Source organism: Crocodylus siamensis, chromosome 2 (assembly GCF_052110815.1).
Source record: "Crocodylus siamensis isolate JL-2025a chromosome 2, ASM5211081v1, whole genome shotgun sequence".
Lineage (NCBI taxonomy): Eukaryota > Metazoa > Chordata > Crocodylia > Crocodylidae > Crocodylus > Crocodylus siamensis.
In genome coordinates this window covers 202,149,997-202,171,721 of record NC_143396.1, presented here as the reverse complement: position 1 = coordinate 202,171,721, position 21,725 = coordinate 202,149,997, and the positions used below count along the sequence as shown (strand labels likewise).

The window sequence follows — 21,725 nt, the reverse complement described above, 5'->3', positions numbered from 1 at the left end:
ACAGCTCCAATAATTACCATTACACATCCCAGTTAAATTTGTGTCTTTTTTGAGAGTGCTGGAAGGGGGCTCAGGAAAGGAACATATTGGCAAGATTCGTGGAATATATAGATGTATACAATAATGTATTGCTTTATAAGTACATTGCCAGTAAGTCTATTGCCAGTGTTGGCTAATTTGTACTGCTGATGTTGCATATGAACTTGTAAACTATTGTTGGGTAATTGTTATATTAAACCAAAAACTGTTTTCCAGATAACAGAAAAACCATGTAAGGCTCAAGCCTAAAGTAATTTTTTCTCCCAGATTTTCTTTTGATGAAGTTTGATGCTACTATCTCGGTCCTTCATCCACTTTCACAGGGCCTGTTAGCAGACTATGGTTTCCCTTATTGTGACTATTTAGGACAAAGTTGGCATGTACTGATCTATGACTTATAGTTTAGTAAAGCCATAGTCAGCTTCTACTATCAACTTTCCCATCATCTTTCCTTCCTATTAATAGACTCATACGTCCTTAGTCAGAAACGGTCTCTGTCTTGGGAGTTTCCTGCTGAGACATGCTGCAAAGCTGCTTCTAGTTATTTCCTCTGAAGAGCTGTTTATTTGTGGTGCACCACATGAATTCTACAGGAGAATTTGTGAAGTAGCATCACAGAAGCAGTGTCCCTCTTGTTCAGATGTCAGTTAGATGCTTTATGTATCCTTCCAACTCATGAACCAGAATCTTCTAGTGACAAATGTTCAGCCAACCAAAACATTGTTCCTACTTCTGCAAGTAACCCCCAGTGAAATTTTTTTATGTCAGCTGACAGTTCTGATAACTCTGAAACAAGAGAAAAAGAAGAAAATAGTGTCACCCATGAGGCAGCTCCATCTGTGAATGTGGCTATGTGTTTGAATACTAAGAATTTGATGCACTTATTCCCAGGATACAGAGGAATGAGGTTTTTAATGATTCAGTCAGTCAATGACAGTGTTCATCTTTTGCTTGTGAATGCTTGGCCAGTACCAAAAAAAAGTCATAAAGAGTTTTCTTTAGATAATCATAAAATAATATTTTCAACTTTCAATTTTCATCCAATTCCAGATGCAGTTCTGGGTACCCAACAAGTGATATTTCCAAGCTTTTTTCCACATTCAGAAGAACAAAATCTTCCTTTGTTTATCAAGGAAAACAAATTTCTCATATGTATTTGTCTCCAGGAGCTGGGACTTACAGTAGAACATCATATGTTGCAGAAGTCACAATAAGTATCACGAGAATCAGCAACACTATAAGCTAGCCAGAAGACAGTTGTCAAACAGCATGTCAGTACCCTGTCTTCAAGTAGATGGAGGGAAGCTTTCAGATGGAGACTTCAACTGATTCAGCTTCTTGCTTTGAGTTGTTTCAATCCAGATAGCTTGATTTAACTAGGAATGGTGTGAAACTGTCACATCATGTGAAAATTTACCAAATGAGGACAGCCTTTAAATTTAGACTAAAGTAAGATCAAAAGATTGATAAAGAAATTTAGTGTCAAATTATTAAAATACTGGCAAGTTGTTTTGGGAAAGTGTTTGGATCTGATCAGTCTACACAGAATAGAAACCATTTCCACACAAGTTTAAATGGACAGGCTCTATTCATCCCATAACAGGAAAGGGGTTTTTGTTGTTTGGTTGGGTTTTTTATTTGCAGAGTTTCTTCAGAAAAAGGGCTCTGTGATGAAAAAACAACTCCAACAAAATATGTGGAAGGAACTCTGTGCTTATTACCTGGGCAAAAAGACTTCCAACAAATTTGAGGAATGTGATTAAAACAGAAATGATTCTCTCTTGAAAGCGTCCTATTATTATTCTGTTATACTTTATTGAACCCAAGGTGGCAAAAAAGAGCAGATGATAACAATTGTTAAGATTTGTTTCTTCAGAAGAAACAGATGAGGCACAAGGAGGTTGTTTTACGTTCAAAGAACATTCCAATGGATTTTTGAAGATGGCAGATGTTATGGGGGCTGGAACGACAAAAGCTCTCCTTGAGCACTTGAAAAATGGGAGACTCTGATCTGAAAAGTCAAGATTACAACAATGCAGCAGATACGAAAGGCAAACCCAACCAAATTTAAGGACAATATTTGAGATCTAAACTAGAGAGTGTGTTGGGTTTTTTTTCTATGTGATGTACACCTTTTGATGCTGGAAATTGTTGTACTGGATTTATGGTATTTTTCATAAAGTTCAAAGGGTTTATACTCTCTTGCAGCCCATGATATAATGTACAAACACATGGCCAATCTATTTCTGAAAACCTTACATGAAACAAAATGAGAAAACTGAAGCGATGCACTCCACAAATTGCAGTGCAACATTTCAGAAGTCGGCTGTGATTTAGTTTCATTTCCCAGAGATTCAAACCTATAGAGCTCTACAAATATAAAACTTGAAGTGAAGTTGAAGTGCTGGCTTTCAAAATCTGCAGTTACTACACATTCCTGCCCAGTGTGATACTTCGGCATGATATGCTTTATGAAGTCAACCACACAAACAAAGTGCTTCAAGAAGGTTGAATGAAAATTGAGCAATCTGTGCATCGGCTACATGCCTGAAAGGATTTTACTGTAAAATACTGTTCTGATAAGGGATTTCCAAGCATCTCATTCATGTTAAGTAACTAATTAGTAAGCTGGAAATCACAAGAAAATCACAGTCAGCTGACTCCCACAAGAAAAACAACTGAAAGTAGGAACTAAAAAGATAATGCTTGATTATGAGGCAAGAGATGAACCATTACCCAATTCAAAAAAGAACAATAAAGTAATGGGGGATGGATTTCTTTATGTTTCTCACACTGTCATACAATGACTGAAAGAACAATTTTCACATTCTGAGGAGCATCATAAGCAGTTTGACTTTTTGCATGTCCCTGAAATATCAAAGAATTACAGAGCAATGCCATAATTTAAGCAGAGCCGCAGAAGATGATGAAAAGAGATCTTTTGACATAAATACCTTAGATCTATGCAGTAAAGATCAATTCACACTGAAGTGTCTGTACAAAATTAAGCTTTTGTTCTTTTTTTTTCTATATATGTCTATCACTTCTAGGATTCCATTAATCTTTATAATATCTATCACAAAAGGAAAACAGTTTTTCAAAGTATAATCGTATATTGCATTCTATGATGACTCGGTCTCACTTTTTAATTTTTTTAAATTTTATTTAAAAGCCAAATTGTGGAAATCATTAATCTGAAAGGTACCATCCACACTTTCAAGTATATTAAAACTTGACGCATGGAATCTAGTAAAGATGCTAGTCATGAAGCTTTGTGTAACAAAAAAGGCTTTAAAGGATTGGTTGTTACATGTTTTGATTTTCAATTTCTTCACCTTTACCTGCATTATGATCAATAAAATGGGAGTGATTAATCTAATTTTCATAATATTTTACTGAGGATTTTGGAATTTACTAAAGAAAGATGGCACAAAGTACTCCCAACTGCCCTCAACAGTAGGCTAAAGCCAGCACAAATTGTCTACACTAGAAAAGGTCCATTTTTTAAAATACAAATTCAGCCAAGCACTCCTGGTAGAAGCATGCAAGCAACAATCTGGACAAAGCAAATAGTTGCTATAATGGACAGACACACAAAGCCAAAAACTGACATGCTTACTATTGCACAGAAATGTTTCTCTTTTCTTTGTTACCTTTTATTAGCCAGAAGTTAGTAAGTTGTCTATAATGGACACTGACAGAAAACAGTGGGAACTTACTAATAATTATATACCCCATAGCTTTTCTTGCCAATAAGGAAGATACTGTGTGCTGATAGCACCTACACTAGAAGTCCAGGAGGGGAAAACGACATTACTTCCAGTCACAGATACCTAAAAAATGATGAGTCAGTCCCTCCAAAACCATGTGGATTTTAAATAATTAATGTTGGATTCTTTTTTTTTTTTTTTTTTTTTAATTCTGGGTACCCACAAGTGATATTTTCAAGCTTATCTCCATATCTAGGAAAACCAAAACTTCCTTTATCAAGGAAAACTGAAATTTCTCATAAGCATTTGTCTTCAGGAGCTAGGACTTACTGTAGAGTATCAATTGTTGCAAAAGTCACAATAAGAATCATGAGAATCAGCAACACTATAAACTAGACAGAAGACAGTTGTCAAACAGTATGTCAGTACCATCTTCAAACAGATGAATGGATAGATTGAAACTGAGCTCTGTACAAAGCTCATAACTTCTCGGTCCTTGGAAGGAGCTCTGATCTTGAGACTCAATTTCTCACACTTCTCTTACGCCTTTATGCAGTAGTGAGTAGAGGGAAATGAACCAGAGCATCTTTCCCAGCAGACCTGTTTCTTATAAGAAGTTGTTTCCAAAGAGCATAACCCAACCCATGATTCAAATATGCTAAGAGGGTAAGGAAGGGAGTCTTAACTCCTCACTGGGCATGTCTACATGAGAGGCTTTACTGCACAGCAAACTAATTTGCTACACAATAAAGTGTCATTGTCTACATGTGCACACCAATTAGGGTGCAGTAGACTAATTTACTGCACTGCCAGCTAGTTGTATCACATACAAGTGGTATCCAGCAGTGCAGTAAATTATTGCATTTAAACACACATGTAGATGGTAATTGAGCCGGAATATAGTCAATCACATTAATTTCAGGTGTAATGATTGATTAGGACCCATTTCTACAGTGATTAAAGCAAGTGATTGACTAGCTAGTCATCCTTCAATAAAAGAGAGCTATGTATAATACATTCATAAAAAGTGTCTATATTCTGAATTTGACCTTCTTCCTTCACTCTGCCTGTTGCTAGTCATATAAGATCACTCACTTTTGAAATGGTCTGCATTTTCTTGTAGGCACAGGCAGCATGCAGAACATGCTACAGGAATTTAAACAATAAGTAATGCCATTATAACAGATTCAGATAGAAAAATATGCATCTTTCCTTCTTTGCTTTGTGGTAGAGGGTTATGTGATTAAGGATGTTGACGCTTATTTTAGAATCAGTTTAAGGCCTGGGCAACTGATGCCACCTTAGTCTGGGTGGGGGGGGCATGTGCCACTCCAGTGACCAGTAAGCAACTGGGCGGGGGGTCCAATCTCGCTGACAGAGGGGGCTCCTAGAAGTGGCTGCAGCACTACATCCAGTGCTCCCACTCCCTGGCTGGTGCTCACCCGCCCTCTCTTCCCCCCCCTCCCATCGCCTAAGCAGGAAATGCAGCCTGTCAGGGGGTGCACCAGCACTCTCAGGGGGTGCACATACACCCCCATGCAGCCCCTATGTGTTGCCACTGGTTTAAGGAATCATCTGTTTCCAGAAAACTCTGAGTTATACATTCATACTTACAAAACAAAATTCTTGAGAATGTTTTGAGAATTACTTTTGAATTTTACTTCTTAACACATAAATAATTTGTAGTTTTCCCCCAGCAGATGCAGTAGTCTCCTTTCATGGATATCAAAGAATCAGTTGGCTGCATTCCTTTCCTGAACACTCTCTGAAAGGGAATGCTTCTTCAGCTATACAAGTCAAATGTCTGTTCTAACTCAGCCACTGTGCTTTACATATCTTATTTGGAGTAGGATGTGAGGAAGAGTGCAATAAGTCTGATTCATTGCATGATGCCCTGTGCAAAGGCCTATAATAGGGGTTGTCAACTGGGGGTACACATACCCCTGGGAGTATACTTGGACCAGTCCTAGGGGGTACACATGTGTGGATGGAGATGGAGTGCCTCCACTTCCCAGGAGCATGGCTGGGGCAGGGCGAGGGTAATGGCGCCCCTCTGCAGGGTGAGGAAGCTTGCATGTGGCAGTGGCCACCACCACACAGCAGCCTGCTGAGCTTTTCTGCCCCACAGAGGGGTGCTGCTGCCCTCACCGCAGCCCACTGAGCTTCCCTTCCCTACCCCGGCCCTGCTCCTGGGAGGCAGCGGTGCTTCGTCCCTGCCCACCTGTGCCTGTCCAGCTGCGTGCCACTCCCCTCCCTTCCCACTCAGCATCCGGGCACCACAGATACTTAGACTAAAAAAGGTTGAAACCCTGGCCTATAATATTTGCAATTCTTCACATAGGAAGTGTTCTTTTGGAAAGATGTAGAAATTAGTTACAAAAGGCGTTGGTACAACGTATGACTGCGGTATATTCCCTACCATACACAAGTTCACAAATTAAGTTGCCTACAGGATGCGAAGAACAGAGTAAAGTAGTGAGGCCATGGCCTATTCCTTACCATGCACCAGTTCATAAATTGAGCTGGCTACAGTGCGGGAGGAGCAGGGTAAAAAAAATAGTGCAGCTTGGACCATTCTTTCCATGCTGGGCTTCCACAAGGCACAATCTCTCCAGGAGTTTCCCTACTACTGTGCAATGGCATGCTGTCCTTTGCTCAAGTTGGCAATGAAATGGTACAATTTGCCTTTAAAAGGAAGCGTTTTTACAGTACTCATCAGGGGATCTGCACTGTTAAGAGAAACAGAATTTTGTTCCACATCTGGTCCTTGACTCATATATATATTTTATAATACATCAGAACTGCTAAAAAAAACTCCAAAGTGAAAGAAGCACTGTATTTTTTAAATCACTGTGCTCACATGTTCTAGGAAGAGGGATGGGAGGGTTGTCTGTAATAAAAAAAAAAAAAACTGGACTTCATGGTGTTGGAATGCCAGGAATTGAGTTGGGAAAAGACTAAATGAAATCAAGAAGGGGAAGAAGATGAGAGGTCAGTTATAGGCATGTGTGAAGCATGGCTCTGCAAATCTGAGGGAAGTCCATCAGCTTTTTCACATGTCTGGTGTGTATCATTCCTATTTGCTCTTATTGCTGGAAAACCATGAAATGGCAAATTAGAACAAAAATGTTTTTCTAGATGAAAATTAAGTATTGGAAACACAGGTACTGTAAAAAGCCCCGTGTTCAAAATTCTGGGAGGAGAAAAAATCTCTCATTCAGGTTCCTATCTCAGACATAGTTCCTCGTGCCCATAGGGATCAAGGCGAAGAAGACAGTGAGGTAGAAAAAAGGAAATAAAAGAAAAGAGAATTAAAGGGATACCTGCCATGTTTACATATTTTTTCCTAAATAATGGTCAGATTCTAGCTGCTCTTGCACATGGGCACATGAAGGGATGAAGGGAGTCTTTCTACCCACAACTGCACTGAAGCTGCCAGCTTCAATTCTGAAGCTGCCAGAATCTAGTTTTTCATTCTTGCCAAGTTCAGGGCACGGGGGAATCATAGCAGTACCAATGAGGCAAAACACCCTGGAACTGGTATAAAGTCTTGTTCATGTCTCGGGATCTGGACTGGCCAGTTGTCCAAGATTGGTGCTATAGAATTTCCAAGTTGCATTCCTTTTTGTGCTTGTTCCTGGACCCGTTAAAATCAATAATAAAATTTGTATTGATTTCAGCAGTATGAGAAATGCTTCAAGTACTATGGTAATCACTACTTCAATATGTCCTCCCTGTGCCTCCCTGGAGATGCAGCTTGTGCCTTTGTCCCCTGCAGACAAGAAATGCTATACAGGCAGTGCATCTCTGTATCTAACCCTATTTTCTCAGTTGTGGTTTCAAACACCACAATCCAGACCAACATTTGATATTCTCTCATTTTCTTAAATTTAAAACAATTTTTTAAAGTTTCCCATGATGTAAAGATGACCTAGATATTTTATATTATGCAGGGCCTTGGCTCCCATGAATTACATACTCCCTTCAATATTTGTGGAAAATCTGCCCAAGTACAATAATAATAATTCTTACTTTCTTTTCCCACTATAAGTTTACATCTGGTTTTTTTCTAACTCTACGAACTAGCTTAAGAACATGTTGTCTGACAGCAGAACACATTCTTCCTTGGAGAAGTCCAAAGAAAAGAAAGAACAAAGGAAAATAGAGAGAAAAAGTGTGTTTCTTTCTAGTCACAGTCCATGAAGTTACTTTAATTCATCTTCAATGCAAATCTCCCATGGGACCAATATCCCTCTCTGTATTTGAAGACTTATCTGTTCCTGAACTCTCCAATTCAAACAAAATGTGGTTACTCTAAGCCTCATTATGAGATAAAGGAAGCAATATTGTTAAAACTAAAATCAACAACCATTACTAAGCTGTTGGACTAGAATATAAGTTTAAGGATCTGGCATCTGTAGAAAGTCATTGCTCCACTGTTGTGCCCACACTGGACAGACTGTGTCCATTCTCAGTGGACTGCCTGAAACTTTCCACACAGGAAAAAAGAAGTAGAAGCAAGGTGGTGTTTGTTCAAAGGTTGCATGTGGTATAGCACTCTATTCTGTAGCTGGATACTGTACCTGTTATATGTTAACCATGAGATTTCTTTGTTTTGTAGATTTTTTTTCCCAAATTTAATTAAATTATTCTGTTTATAACACAATACATTAAACCATTTCTTTTTCCTGCATTCCTTATTTAAGCTGTGAGCTTTTCACAGAAAGGATTCTCTTTTAGTCTGGATCCACAGCGTAGTTAGAGCAGTGGGGTAGCAATCCTGACAGGGATCTCTAGACCCTACTTTAATAAAAATAAGAAATAGAAGTTTTAGCATAGCACGAAAGAAACAAAAAGTAAAGTAAATCTGAGTTTTCATTTCTTTAGTCTACATGTGGAGAGACAGACATACACATTTCTGATTTATGTTTTGCAGTGCAGTATCCACTTCAAGTTATATCATTTCAAATGTCATTTGCTATTCAGTCATGTGTTGTATTTCACTACTACAGGACACTTTTTTGTGCCTTCTAGGTATCAAAGGCTCAGCTATCTAGCCATACAGATCTGTTTGTAGCCTCAGGGCCATATTCAGAAACAGACAAACATACAAGAAGTTTTAATACTGTAAAGACGCCCTGAGCTTTAACACAGAAGTAGCTAAATGCTTATTTCAATATTTCTTTTGTCTTTCAGAACATGAATATTGGGGCTCAGATCTGCAATTCCCAGAGATGTCTTTTGAAGATGTTTTAAGCAGTGATGAAAGTGCCTACACATGGCTGTCAACCCTTAAGAAAGTTGGAATTGTAATGTTAACCGGAGCTGCCACTAGACCGGGAGAGTTAGTTAAACTTGGCAAAAGGATTGGTTTCCTGCGGCTCACATTTTATGGGTGAGTTCATTTTTCAAGTGTCCCAGCTTTGGGCATTTAGAAACATACCTTTTAGTTTTCGGACGTGCCAGAGACCCACCCCTTCGGAGCAGACTAGATTAATTGGAGCTGATGCGCACCACGCTGAGCCGCTTGCAGTTGTATAAGCAGCGAAATGCATGTCAGAATGGAGAAAATGGCAGTGGGGCACTTTTGAACTAAAGCACCTCTGAAGTGTCGTAGTTCAAAAGCACACTGCCACCATTTTCTTTGTGCTGACTGGCATTTTGCCACTTATACAACTGCAAGTGCCGGGTGCTGTTCAAAGCACCTGGTGCTGTGGTGCTTGCCCATGTAAAAATGCACTTTGTTGGCTACACCTTCGGAGTGTAGGACCTCTTCAGTTTTAATTTTTTTCTTGGCTTCACACTAGAAAAATGTGGTGTCACATAAGACCATATATGTGGATTGCTTTGCTGTGAGAGACAAATATATATGACAAATAGCAGAATACCTCAGAGCAAACGACTAATAGCAAAATACCTCAGAGTAAACAATAATGGTAACAGTTATGTAATAAAAAAAATATAACAGAAATTAAAACAAATATAAACTGATATACAGATTTACAATAGCAAGCAAAACATTTATCTATACCACAGACTATACGCTTGATCAGAAACCTGATGCAAACACTTTTAAAGTGCCTGCATCTGCATCCAAACTTTGGTTATGTCCATACCATGTCCACGGTAATGCTGAGACTGATCAGCTTTCACTGAGGTGATTTTCTTTCATATCAATAGAGAGATGTAATAAGTACAAATTTCACTGCCATTAAATGAGAGTCTACTGTAAAGTTTCACAGCCATGCCAAATCTGCAAAAAATATGGATTCCAATGTGAATATATAAAAGGCATTTTCCAAGCTGACTAGATTACTTAGTTGTAAACCTCTTTCATAAGTGGCCCACAATAAGACTCTCTTCCTATTTAAACACAGCCACCTCTCATTTAGTTAAATGGAAAGAGTAGAGCAATATATGTTTGCAACCCCTGCATTAAGAACTCCTGAAGTAGTGAAAGTTCATGTGAGTGCACACTCAATGGTTACAGCCTTGATTGGGTACAGTCTATTTCTATCACACATATAAGGTAAATGTTTTACTGTACACCCATTCTCCAACAACTCTTTGGCAACAAAAAACAACTGCTTTGAAAGCTTTCTATAAACCCCCAAATCCAGGGTAAATTTCACCCTGCTAAGACAAACAAAAATACTGGTCGCATCTACATGTGTAATTAATGTGACTAAATAAACTCTGGCACAATTTGAACCTGAGTAAACTAATCCAGACATTACTGTCTACACATGAATTTAAAAACAGTAATTTACTGTGCCATTTGGATAGTACTTGTGTCTGATGGGACTGTCTGACAGCTCAGTCAATTAGTCTATACACATGGAAATGGGGACGCTTTACTATGATGCAGATTAGTCTACTGGGCAGTAAAATACACATGTAGACACGCCCACTGTGTTTCTTTTGCAGATTTGTTCTTCCAAATTACAGTCAGCCCAAAGGGCCCGATTCACTAAGAAGCAAAAGTATGTGCCTAATTTGAAACATGCAAGTTCTTCCTTGAGCTTCAAAAACTGGGAACCTAAATTTCTTTCTTCCTTATCATGTGGTAGAAAAATTAATAAAGTAAAAGTTATTAACAGATGTCTTCCTATACATCATGCACACACACACACATCCTGGAAATAACTTTTATAATATACATCAGAAGTCCTCTTTCCTCATTTAAATGCTACCATCTGTATTTCTGCTAATTTTTTTTGCCTTTTATATAGCATACAATGATGACTGCTTAGCCACTGAAACCATGATATCCAGGGACTCCCAGCAAAAGAAATCTTTAGTTTTTTATTCCTTGGTTCCAATAATAAAAAATGATAGCTAAACATCCCTTCTTTATTTCAAACACCACTGTTCTTAAGTTACAGTGTGGGCAACAACAAATTTCTCCTCCTCTGAAAAAGAATTAAATAAACAGAAGAAAAAAAGAATTCAAACCTTGGCTGGAAAGACCACATTCCTTCCAGATTAGAACACACAGTGAAACTTGACTTCCTTTTAATAACGTTTATGTATGAGGCCACATATAAGTCATGCTGGCATACGCAGTGCTGGTGAGATTGATAAGCACAATATGTATGGGTGATAATAGGGAAAATATATTTATCCACAATGTTAGCATATGACATGAGAAGGGAGAAGGTGCAGAAAGGATCTTTTCTTCTCATTTCTGGCTTCTTCTTAATGAAGGGTAAAATCCTGGGCTAAGTAAATAAATACCTAAGTAAAATTAAGTCTTTATTTACCAAACTAAAATAGCTCAGCCATGGGCTGTAGTGGAAAAATAAATAATCTGAAATGTTACCATCTTTCAAGTTTATTGAAAAAGTTCTGAAAGGCAGAAAATTAGCCCTCGTGATCCAGTAGCTGATTTCTGGCACTGCACAAGTTCCTTTGGATTTAATTTCCATTCTGTCAATGCTGCTTCATGCCCACCCAGGTACTGGGCTCTAGTCCCCAAGCTAAACTTGGCTCTCAGTCTTACTGATGCATTAACATTGAAATCAGCAGGGTTGCATAAATGCAGCTGGGAAAATTGGACCCCAACATAAAGCAGCAGTGCCAGTAACTGGGGAAAGCATTAGTGGAGTTCTATTGGCCCATTAAAACAAATTCAATCTTTATGCAACAGGAACTAGATTAAAAATCTGTGGCACATACAGAATTCAATATTTTTCAAAAAAGTCAGTGCAAGTATCTTTGTGTTATTGGTTCAATATAAGAATGTATGTGATAACACTTTCTGATTATGTGATCTTTGATAAAGCACACATATTACTCCAATCATCAGCACTACCTGCTGGTCCAGAAGAAGAGTTGCTGCTGTTGTGAATCAGCTATTGGCATGCTCTTGCTAAACCTGCTCTAGGAAAATTTACTGGTTAACAGGAGGCCTAAAATGGAAACTAAATAACCAGGCCAACATTCACCTAAATATTTTTCTATTATGTTTGTCTCCATTAAAAGTCTGTCAATTTCCTTAAATAACACAATAATGTGAACACAATAGGCAACTGCTTTAAACATGTAAAAAGATCCTGTCTCCCTGGTCAAATAAAATCACCAGTGATCAAACTTAAAAAGCATCTTTCATTTTAGAAGATTCTAGTGTTATAAGAGAGAAGTGTTGGTTCTTTGTATTTAAAATGGGGGAGATTGCCAGAAAAAGAAATCCCTCCAAAACCTGCAGGAACTTCTTGGACACATCATCCAGAGGCATGCATTTCCAGGGGCACAAAAACCAGTGGCACTCATTTGTGGCACTGCTTTGGGTCCCCAGACGCACCCCTGCACGTGCACTCTGGCATGTGCCAAATTGTCCTGGGTGGGGTAGGGGAGGCTGGGGTCAGCACCTGTGCTAGCCCCAGCAGCATTACCTGAGGGCCTGGGTGCCTTCTGAGGCAGTAACACTGCCAGTTTGGCTACACAGAGTCTAGCCAGCAGCCAGAGTGTGGCTCTGGAGGGCCAGGCTCCATTTCTGGCAGCATAAGCTACTGCTATGTGAACCGCACCATTTTTTGTGGCTTTTTTTTTTTAATATCGGACATCCTGGTATCAAATTGTGACACTGCACTGCACACAATTGCATGCTCACTGCATGTGATTTGCAGCTCCTCAGACAGGTTTGAGCACACGTGCAGTTTGCAGCACCTCATCTAGACATGCCCCTAAGCGCATCCTCTGTACATAAGATGCTGACTATCAGTCTTTCTGAAAGTCAAAACAGTGTCCAACTAAAATGTAAGAGATTAGTACAAATTGCAATTCATTAATTGTAACATGTGCCAGGGGCCTTAGTCCCACCCACTCATACCTGCTTCCTGTATATTTGGATCTGCATATTGGTAGAGTATACTGCATTCAGGGCCTTTCAAGTTGCATACTCTGCAGATCTGTGATCCTGGAAACATGCAGAGTGGGTGAAATGGGCAGAGAAGCAATATATACAAATCCTTAGCAATGAATAGAGTAAATTGTGTCTATTAGATCAGTGTAATTTTCAATTCCTTCTTTAAGCACACTTATGATAAACACATAAGGAAAAAATATCTAGAAAAGTTTATTAAGTTTATGAAGGTAAAGTTACAGTGTAGTCAAGTTACCTTTCACCTTTCTTTATTTAAAAACAAGTTGAGCTTTTGAAGTTTTTCCCTGTTGTATATTTTGGGTGCAGACAGAAGTAACAATTTTCACCCAATTTGGCCTCTGAAAGTACTCTACAGCTATGACTTAACATAAGTGCACGGCTGCAGAAGACTTCAAAGGGGCCCAGTCCCATGACAATCTGAGCCCCCATTACATGAGTGTTCAAATGAAGGCATTCCAAAGCAGAGCACTTTCATTAACTTGTGTCTGCATGTGCTGGGAGCAAGGTTAGTCTGATGTAGCCCCGACCTGCACCCAACACTGTTTTGAGAATGAGAAGGGGGCAAAAGACCTTGTTCTGGGGTTTGCCTAGCTGGTGCTTGAGCATTTGGTGGGTGGATTGGAATACCTCCCTGAGGTTGTGGGGCTTCAAACTGCCCACCCCCGACTCCAGCGCAGGCTGGGAAAACCCCATAATGGACGTCCCTCCCCTGCCTTTTCCCCCTCCCATCCTGAGATAGCACCAGGGACCAAGGGGATGGGAAAGAGGGTCTGGGTTAGAATCATAGGATTGTAGAACTGGAAGGGACCTGTAAGATTATCAAGTCCAATCGCCTGCTGTGGGCAGGGAGTTATTGGACTTAGACAAGTTCAGCAAGGTGTCTGTCCAGCCTCTTCTTGAACACCTCCCATGATGGTGACTGCGCCACCTATGGTGGGAGTGTGTTCCAGATTCTAGTGACCCTTGTTACTTAAATTGTCAGTTGCTTAAATTACGAGCAAGACTTTATAAAGGGGGATAAGGCAAGGTGCCGTGTTTATTGATTACATGAGTTAGACATTGAGGTTTGGACACACCATTCATACAAACACACACAAATCATAAACATCATTGCACATAGGCAGACACAAACACAAAACAAGCATTCCATCCGCACATACACCAGATATAGTTACCAGCAATAGTTGCTCAATATTAGTCCAGGGTGGCCAACCCGGGCTTATTGAGTAGATCAGTGGTCTCCAAACTTTTTTGATCCCACACCCCTCTCTATATAAATAGAAGTTCTAATATTTTCTCCCCGCACCCCAATGGATCATCTTGCGCACCCCCTGGGGTGCGTGCACCCCACTTTGGAGACCACTGGAGTAGATGATAATGATTTGAAGATAGCAGATTTGAAGATAACAGCTGGAGCAGGGTAAACATGCATCTGTGCTCCAATGAAACAGCAGTAGAGAAAGAGACTCACCCAACTTGGCATTTTCAAAGTGTCCTTTTATAGGGATTGGCATCCTTTCTTTCAGTTCTTTGGGGTTTTTCCATACCCAGCTTCTGTTTTTGTGGTTGTTCTTTTGTCTTCAGCTTATCTCAGTTTTGGAGTGTTTTTGCTGCCTATCTAGCAGGATGGGTGCATTCCTTCTCCCTGTTATATTCTTTGTGTCCTAGGCCAAAAAGGGATTCTTCAGCCATTCTTTAATTAGGTTACTGACTGGTAGCTTATATTGGGTGCCTTGTCGCTTACACAGACAGTTGCATCTTCTTCTCCCATATCTATGCCATTCTCTCACCATTCACCATTTAACACACACTCATACATAAAAGCTATGCAGAGTTTATTCACTGTGAAGCAGAAGGATACAAAATGGAGTTTTCAGGTTGCTTACAGGACAGGACTAACATGGTTATATTTCACTATTATTACACTCTATGTTAACATCAGCTACATTAGTTCAGTTCATGCTACACCCTTACGGAGAAAAAGTTCTTCCTTATGTCTAGCCTGAATTTGCCCTCTGTCAGCTTATGTCCATTTGTCCTTGTTGTCCCTTGAGGTGCCCTCCTGAAGAGTTGCTCCCCCAGATCTTTGTGTTCTCCCTTGATGTACTTGTAGGCGGCCATCAGGTCACCTCTCAACCTCCTCTTACTTAGGCTGAACAGGTCCAGTTCTCTGAGTCTCTTCTCATATGGCTTATCTTCCATGCCTTTGACCATGCAGATGGCCCTTCTAGAGGACGAGGCTGCAGAGACACAGCCTCTCTCCCTACATCAGCTCCAAATTGAAGCTCAATCCCTGACCCTTCTGACCCAACAGCTAACATCTGTTGAGTTGGGAGGATTGGTCTAACTCATGGCACTTTCTGTAAAGAACCACGAGTTAGACAGAGGAGCTGCACTTCTGCCTGCAATCTGTGTTTAGTCCTCAAATCATTTCTCTGCACCATCTCCAATTTTTAACATCCTTTTTAAATGCAGCCTGCAGATCTATATGCCTCAAAGGGCGCGTCCACACATGCAAGCATATGCGCTTGCAGCAGCTCAAATAGAAGTGGTGCAAATTTGAGCCGGGCCTTTTTGCCTTAGCACATGTGCTCTGACATGCACTTTGTTGTGGACCAAATTGTGCCACTTGGGGCAAAATAACCCTGCCTGGCGCCCCCCGGATCTGCAGCCAGGGGGAGCCAGAGCCCAGGGCTAGCACCTGTGCTGTCCCCAGCAGTATAAAAAGCTGCCCTGGCAAGTAGCTCAGGGCTACTCGCTCTCAAGAGCTTGCGGGGCCCAGCCAATTGGTACCTGTGGACACTACCCCTTGTGCCAGCTGGACTGCTGAAGCAGCCCTGAGAGTTCCCTGCACCCTCTACCCACTGCAGCAGTCTGGCAGTGGGGGCTGCTGCCTGGATGTGACCTGTGCACCAGCACAGCCAGTAGAGGCATCTGCCCCTCTGGGCCAGCAGCCAGTGGGCTGTGGCTGCAGGGTTGGCCTCTGTACAGCACTACTACCATGTGTACCCCTGCCCAACCATCTGGGCAGCTATCACCTGGAAGATGTTCTTGGTGTGGTGGCCTGCTTTTAACTGTTAAAACATGTCCTTCTGGCCCCATTTGGCCTGGAGGTCAACCACATCCATCTGGGTCCAAGGTGCCACCTCTGAGCAGGCAGAGGACTGCCACTGGCCTCCCTAGCAGGAATTTCAGTGTTCCCTATTGGAAAACTGAAAAATCCCTGATTCAAAAAAATCCAAAAGTCACTCTGTAAAATACCCCCAAATCCATGTTCCTCCACAAGCAAAACGAAAGACCACTACAAACAGAGAGAGAGAGAGAAAGCGATAAGTTGGTCAATGTTTTATTGATATATCTACAGTGTTAAAGCCATGGCTGTTGGAGGGCTATGACCCCCAAACAGGGGCTACAGCCCCTCAACAAGAGCCAAATGGCCCCTGCAGGGGCTACAGCACCCCAACAGGAGCCAAATGGCCCCTGCAGGGGCTACCACCCCCCTGCAAGGCCCACATGCCACACCCCAACCCCCTATTTATGCCCCACCTGGCCCCATCTCCCACCAGCTGCTGCAGCCCCCACAATGGCTGCCCCACCCAGCCCTACCCCCCACTCCCCAGCCCCCCAATGGCTGCCCTGCCTGCCTCCACCCCCCACTTGCACCCCCAGGCCCCTATGGCTACCCCCCAACTCGAGGCACCGTCACTTTAAAAAGCAAACAAAACAAAACAAAAAACGGAAAAGAGGTTTGAGACAGGGCAAGAGATACGTGCATGCTCATCTGGACACACCCAGATTGTTCAAGTCACCTTTCAAGTTCCTTCCTTTTACATACAAGTATCACATGGCCCTTCCTACCACAGCCTCGCAGTGGAAGTTCACATTGAGTTACTTGTCCATTATGATTCCTAAATCCTTTTCAAAATCAGTACTTTTCCCCATTTCATATATCTGGTCCATAATTTAGTTCCTGGGTGTATAGCTTCAATTTAGCTGTATTAAATGCATTTTGCTTGTGAAGATCAAGTTTACTAAGAAATCCAGATTACTCAACTGCTGTCCTCATCATTTCTCACTCTACCAGGTTTTGTCACATCCACAATTTTTGCAGCAGCGGCCTTATGCTTTCTGCAAAATCATTGATGTAAATGTTGAATCATATTTGGTCTACTACCCCACCATACATAACACCACTAAAATACTGATTATGATTCCCCTTAGTTTACTTTCATGGATACTTTTACAGCATTTAAACCTGGTTCCAATCAAACCAATTTGTCTAGATAGGCTACAACATACTTTTAACACAAGTCTTGCTTCTGTAATTGGTCTTTGCCCATTTAGATCCCCTTACAGAATTGCACTGCCCCATCCTCCCCTTGGACCCTGTGAGCCCCCTTGATCCCACCAAACCCTCCTGGATCCCACCAACCCCCCTGCGGATGCTGCCTGCCCCCCGATCCCTCCCGCAGAGTCCACTTATCCCCCTGAACCCTTCCACAAATTCCACCTGCTCCCTAACCACCCCAATCCCCTTTATAAAGTCTGTCTGCCCCCTCAAAATTCCTTGATCCCGCCTTTGGATGCTGCCTGCCTCCTGATCCCCCCACCCCTTGCAGACCGCCACCTGTCCCCCAATCCTCCCCACGAACCTTGCCTCTCCCCCCAACTTCTTGATACCTTCTGCAGATGCAGCCTGGCCCCTGATCTCCCCACAGACCTCATCTGACCCCCCCCCAAAACCCCTGAACCCCCCATAGACTCCCTGATCCTGCTTGTCCCCACAATTACCCCAACCCCACTCCTAGCCCCTTGCATCCTGATTTACCATAGATTGGGTGTCCATTTTAAACTCTGTCTGTCCTCCCATAACCTCCCTGAATGTCTGTACCCAGCCTATGGGACAATATAGAACTTGCCATATTAGAGTGAAATCTTAAAAAGGTTTTAGATTGATGAGAATATTTTTGTAGATTATTGGATGTTTACAGAGCCAACCATTGTTCTGTACCCTGACTGTTGATTTTACTGCTTTTAATTCCACTTGAAGGTCAATAATCCACAATAATCTCCATAAATAGTCTGCAAAAATGCAGATGCACCTGATGAAGTAGCACGTGCATCCCGGATTCAGTTAGCTTATAAAGGTGCAGATGGTACTTTTTACTTTAATGTTGTGTTTTCCCTTGCCATCCTATTTGGATTTTCATGTGTGAGTACTTCAGTAGTAATTCTTGAGGTTTAACTTTTAGAATGGAGATTTAGAACAAAGATTGTGCTTAGTAACTGTGTTATAAAAATCATGAATGAAATCAACCCCCAAGTAGAGGGCCCCACATAAAGCTTATGCAAGATTTAAGCCACCAACAGAATGGTTAAGTGGGGTGTATAAGATGGACAAGCTCCTGATCAGGAAAGTATCCTATGTTACTTTCTTGTTTTAATAAATTATCAAAAATCATTTTTAGAATCTGGAAAATAGCTATGCATGTTTAATGTGATTTGTTGGAAGTATTTCAGGAAACAGCAGCATAATTGTATTACTATAATTTAACTACCTATTGTCTGTATTAGGCAATATAGTTTATCACATATTAAAGATTTTTTCAAGATTTATATACTGATTTGGGTCTGTTTCCCCATATTTATATACACGTGCTGAAAGAATCCAGTAATATTTTTACAAAAGTTTATAAAGGGGGAACGTTCCATGGTTTGACTGTCATTTGTAGTGGGAACTTGATTAAGAAATCACAGTCCAAAGGGAATTTAAGCTATAACTATTCATTTCTATTCCTTGAGGATTTCTTGGGTTACATTTGCATGTCCCCCACCACACCCATAAGTTACAGCTTCAGACATGAACTATTATTAGGCTATTTTTAACATCTCATGTTGGCATTTGTGTATCTAGCTCAGTTGTACGTTTTCTAATAAGGCCCTAAGATTGTGCTGTTTCGTAACAGACTGCACCATCTCTTTATGATATTTTTTGTCCCCTAACAAATAAGTTTCTTACTGTTTATGTACATTTTTACAACTAAAATAAAATAATCTAATAATTCCTTGTTGTCTTCCTAGCACTCAAGTCCACAGCCAAACAAACACCATAAATAAAGGCATACATTTCAAATTGGTAACCTTGCCAAAGAAAACAAATATCTCAGCCTGTTTACAGATTCTCTCACAAATGACAAAAGAATCACTAGTCTTTATAAATCCATATATCCATTTGATACATATAAACTTCTAAATAAACTACTGTCGTTTTTATTACACATGTAGAAAAATGCCATTACCAGGCTGTCTGGGAGCACAGTGTACGATGTGCTGGATAATAACCTAAGAGGACTTCCTATTTCTAAACTAAACTGGCTCTGTTTTAGAAGAATGACATAGCAAAATGCTACAAAGTGTATTTCCCAGATGCTACAGATTGTTGCAATAGGAAAAGACAGCGTTTTCTAGATAAGCATTTGGGCTTAGGTCCATGAATAATAGTATAAATACTGAAGATGGAGTTTGTAAGAACATTTTTCAGAGAAGATTTCAACACTATTCATATTCAGGAGACTCCGTCTGTGGTCCATCTGACCTCTGCTCATGAAGTTTGTCTTCTTTATACCTTCTTGTGCTTTAGGACAGCCAGTGCTCTACACAGATTTGAACATAAATGACTACAACCCCCAAGAGTCCTTCCTGAATTCAGGGTGAATAGATGATCTAGCCAGACCCCTGCATCAGGGAAAGGGTGACCTGAGAGACATCTCTGCTCAGCATAAGATAAAATCCAGCAGTAATGGCAGCTGAGCTTGCATCTATCTATCATCTAGCTAGCTAGCATCTATTTATCTACCTATCATCAGTAGGCCAGCTCAGATAGATAGACAGATAGATAGATGAAGACTTGTGCCACTTTGACAGCACAAAGCAGCCATCACAGGGCCAAGGATTCAGGCTTTTAACTAAAGCTATGACAGACAGGCAGATTGGTGTGGTTTAGAATCATTAATTTGAGCAGGGAGGATAAAATGTGAAGATTATTGCACATTGGCAAGAAACAAAGAGAGTCCTTTAATTGGAAGTGCAAGAGACCGCCTGCAATACTAATGAATGGAATTCTTTCTTTCTTGGGTACCTCTTATAAAATCAGAAATTCAATATGCTACTTTCCTATGAGTCAAACACTTCAACATTTTTATTATGCTTTCCTACTGCCTCATGCTGTTTTGCCTATTTCTGATATGAAAACTTGCTACTGTTGCTCTGGTCTTGGCCTGGATTCCAAGACTGGTCAGTGAATGGGGCTTGAATTTCAAACTGGTCATAAAGCACAAAACCAGGTGACTTCAGTGTGGTTTCAAATTTCAATGCAAATGGTTCCCAAAACTCACATCATAGCTGCCAGACTGGATTCTCTTCTCAGGTAGGCTACACACACATTGCCACGTAACAGAAAACTGCTGTACCTGTGCAGTGCCAGATTTCCTGCTGTGCAGGCCATGCAACTCAATCTGACCTTTACTCTTGATCCATAGACTATTCCTGGGTAGTCTGCTCTGTGTTGAAGGATGGAAGTCCTCTGGGATTATCCACATTTTCTTCCTTTATTATTTACACACAAGTTGTGGCAGCTCTCTGTAGCTCAACTCCTTCTTAGCTTAAGGTTTGGTTTTCCTAACTTCCATGCTTTATATTTTCAAGCTGAACATTTCATTAATGTAGCTTTGTGAATTTAATCAAGGTTGACTATAAGTGAGTAACTTGATCTTTGATACAATCTCCTTGCATGGAAGGAATGTTCCAGCAGATTAATTCCCATGGCACAATCTTGTGTATAACAGGATGAAAAGGCTTACTGTTTTTTGTAAAATGTCACAATAATTCTGAAAAGTATTTTTATTTTATCAGTTGTATCTAGAGTCTCAGAAGCAAAACAGTTGCAATGCATTAAAGCTGTATTGTAATCTTTAAATTTCTTTGGAGCCTGTTTAATTAAAGAGATACCAAACAAAGCTCCTATTAACAATAATGATGAGCATGAGAACACATTAAAATTAGAAACTGGAAATGTGGTTGAGGCTAGCATATTTAAGAACTGAAGTCACATGCTGATGAATACATACTGTACCACATAATCAAATGAATTTCCTGCAGATAATTAAACCCATTTGTCAATATTTAGATATTTCCCCCCCAGTAATTTTCTCAGTCTATTTTTAGGATTTTTTATCATTCACATTCTTTAAAAACCTTAGCCCCACATCAAAAGTTTGTGTATACTGTGTATATATAAATCATTTTGAGCTATGATTTCAAATTTAACTTGGACTTTTTATGAAAGGCGCATTATTCCATGTTTCACATAGTTTCTCTCTTGTAAATTGATCTCTACTAATTCACAAGGGAAAATGTTTTCATATTTTTCTTTATAAATCATTTCTTCTTCAGTGATTACATGGATTGCATATGTTGACTTACACTTCCCAGACAAATGTCTGGATCTATGTTATGCATTTGGAGGGGACTGTAATTAGTTGTATGAACTCTCTGCAAACTAGAACATGTGGTTTTTGGCCTTAGACTCTGCA

The 21,725-nt window shown here is 40.4% G+C and overlaps 1 protein-coding gene across 3 annotated transcripts in view; it reads left to right on the top strand.

Moving 5' to 3' along the window:
- BBOX1 (gamma-butyrobetaine hydroxylase 1) overlaps window positions 1–21,725 on the top strand; it is an 85,821-nt gene that overhangs the window by 48,757 nt on the left and 15,339 nt on the right. For all 3 annotated transcript variants that reach the window (XM_090032826.1, XM_090032828.1, XM_090032825.1), the window contains exon 5: window positions 8,946–9,144. In XM_090032826.1, coding sequence (XP_089888952.1) covers window positions 8,946–9,144 — 199 coding nt within the window. The remainder of the gene's footprint in view (window positions 1–8,945; window positions 9,145–21,725) is intronic.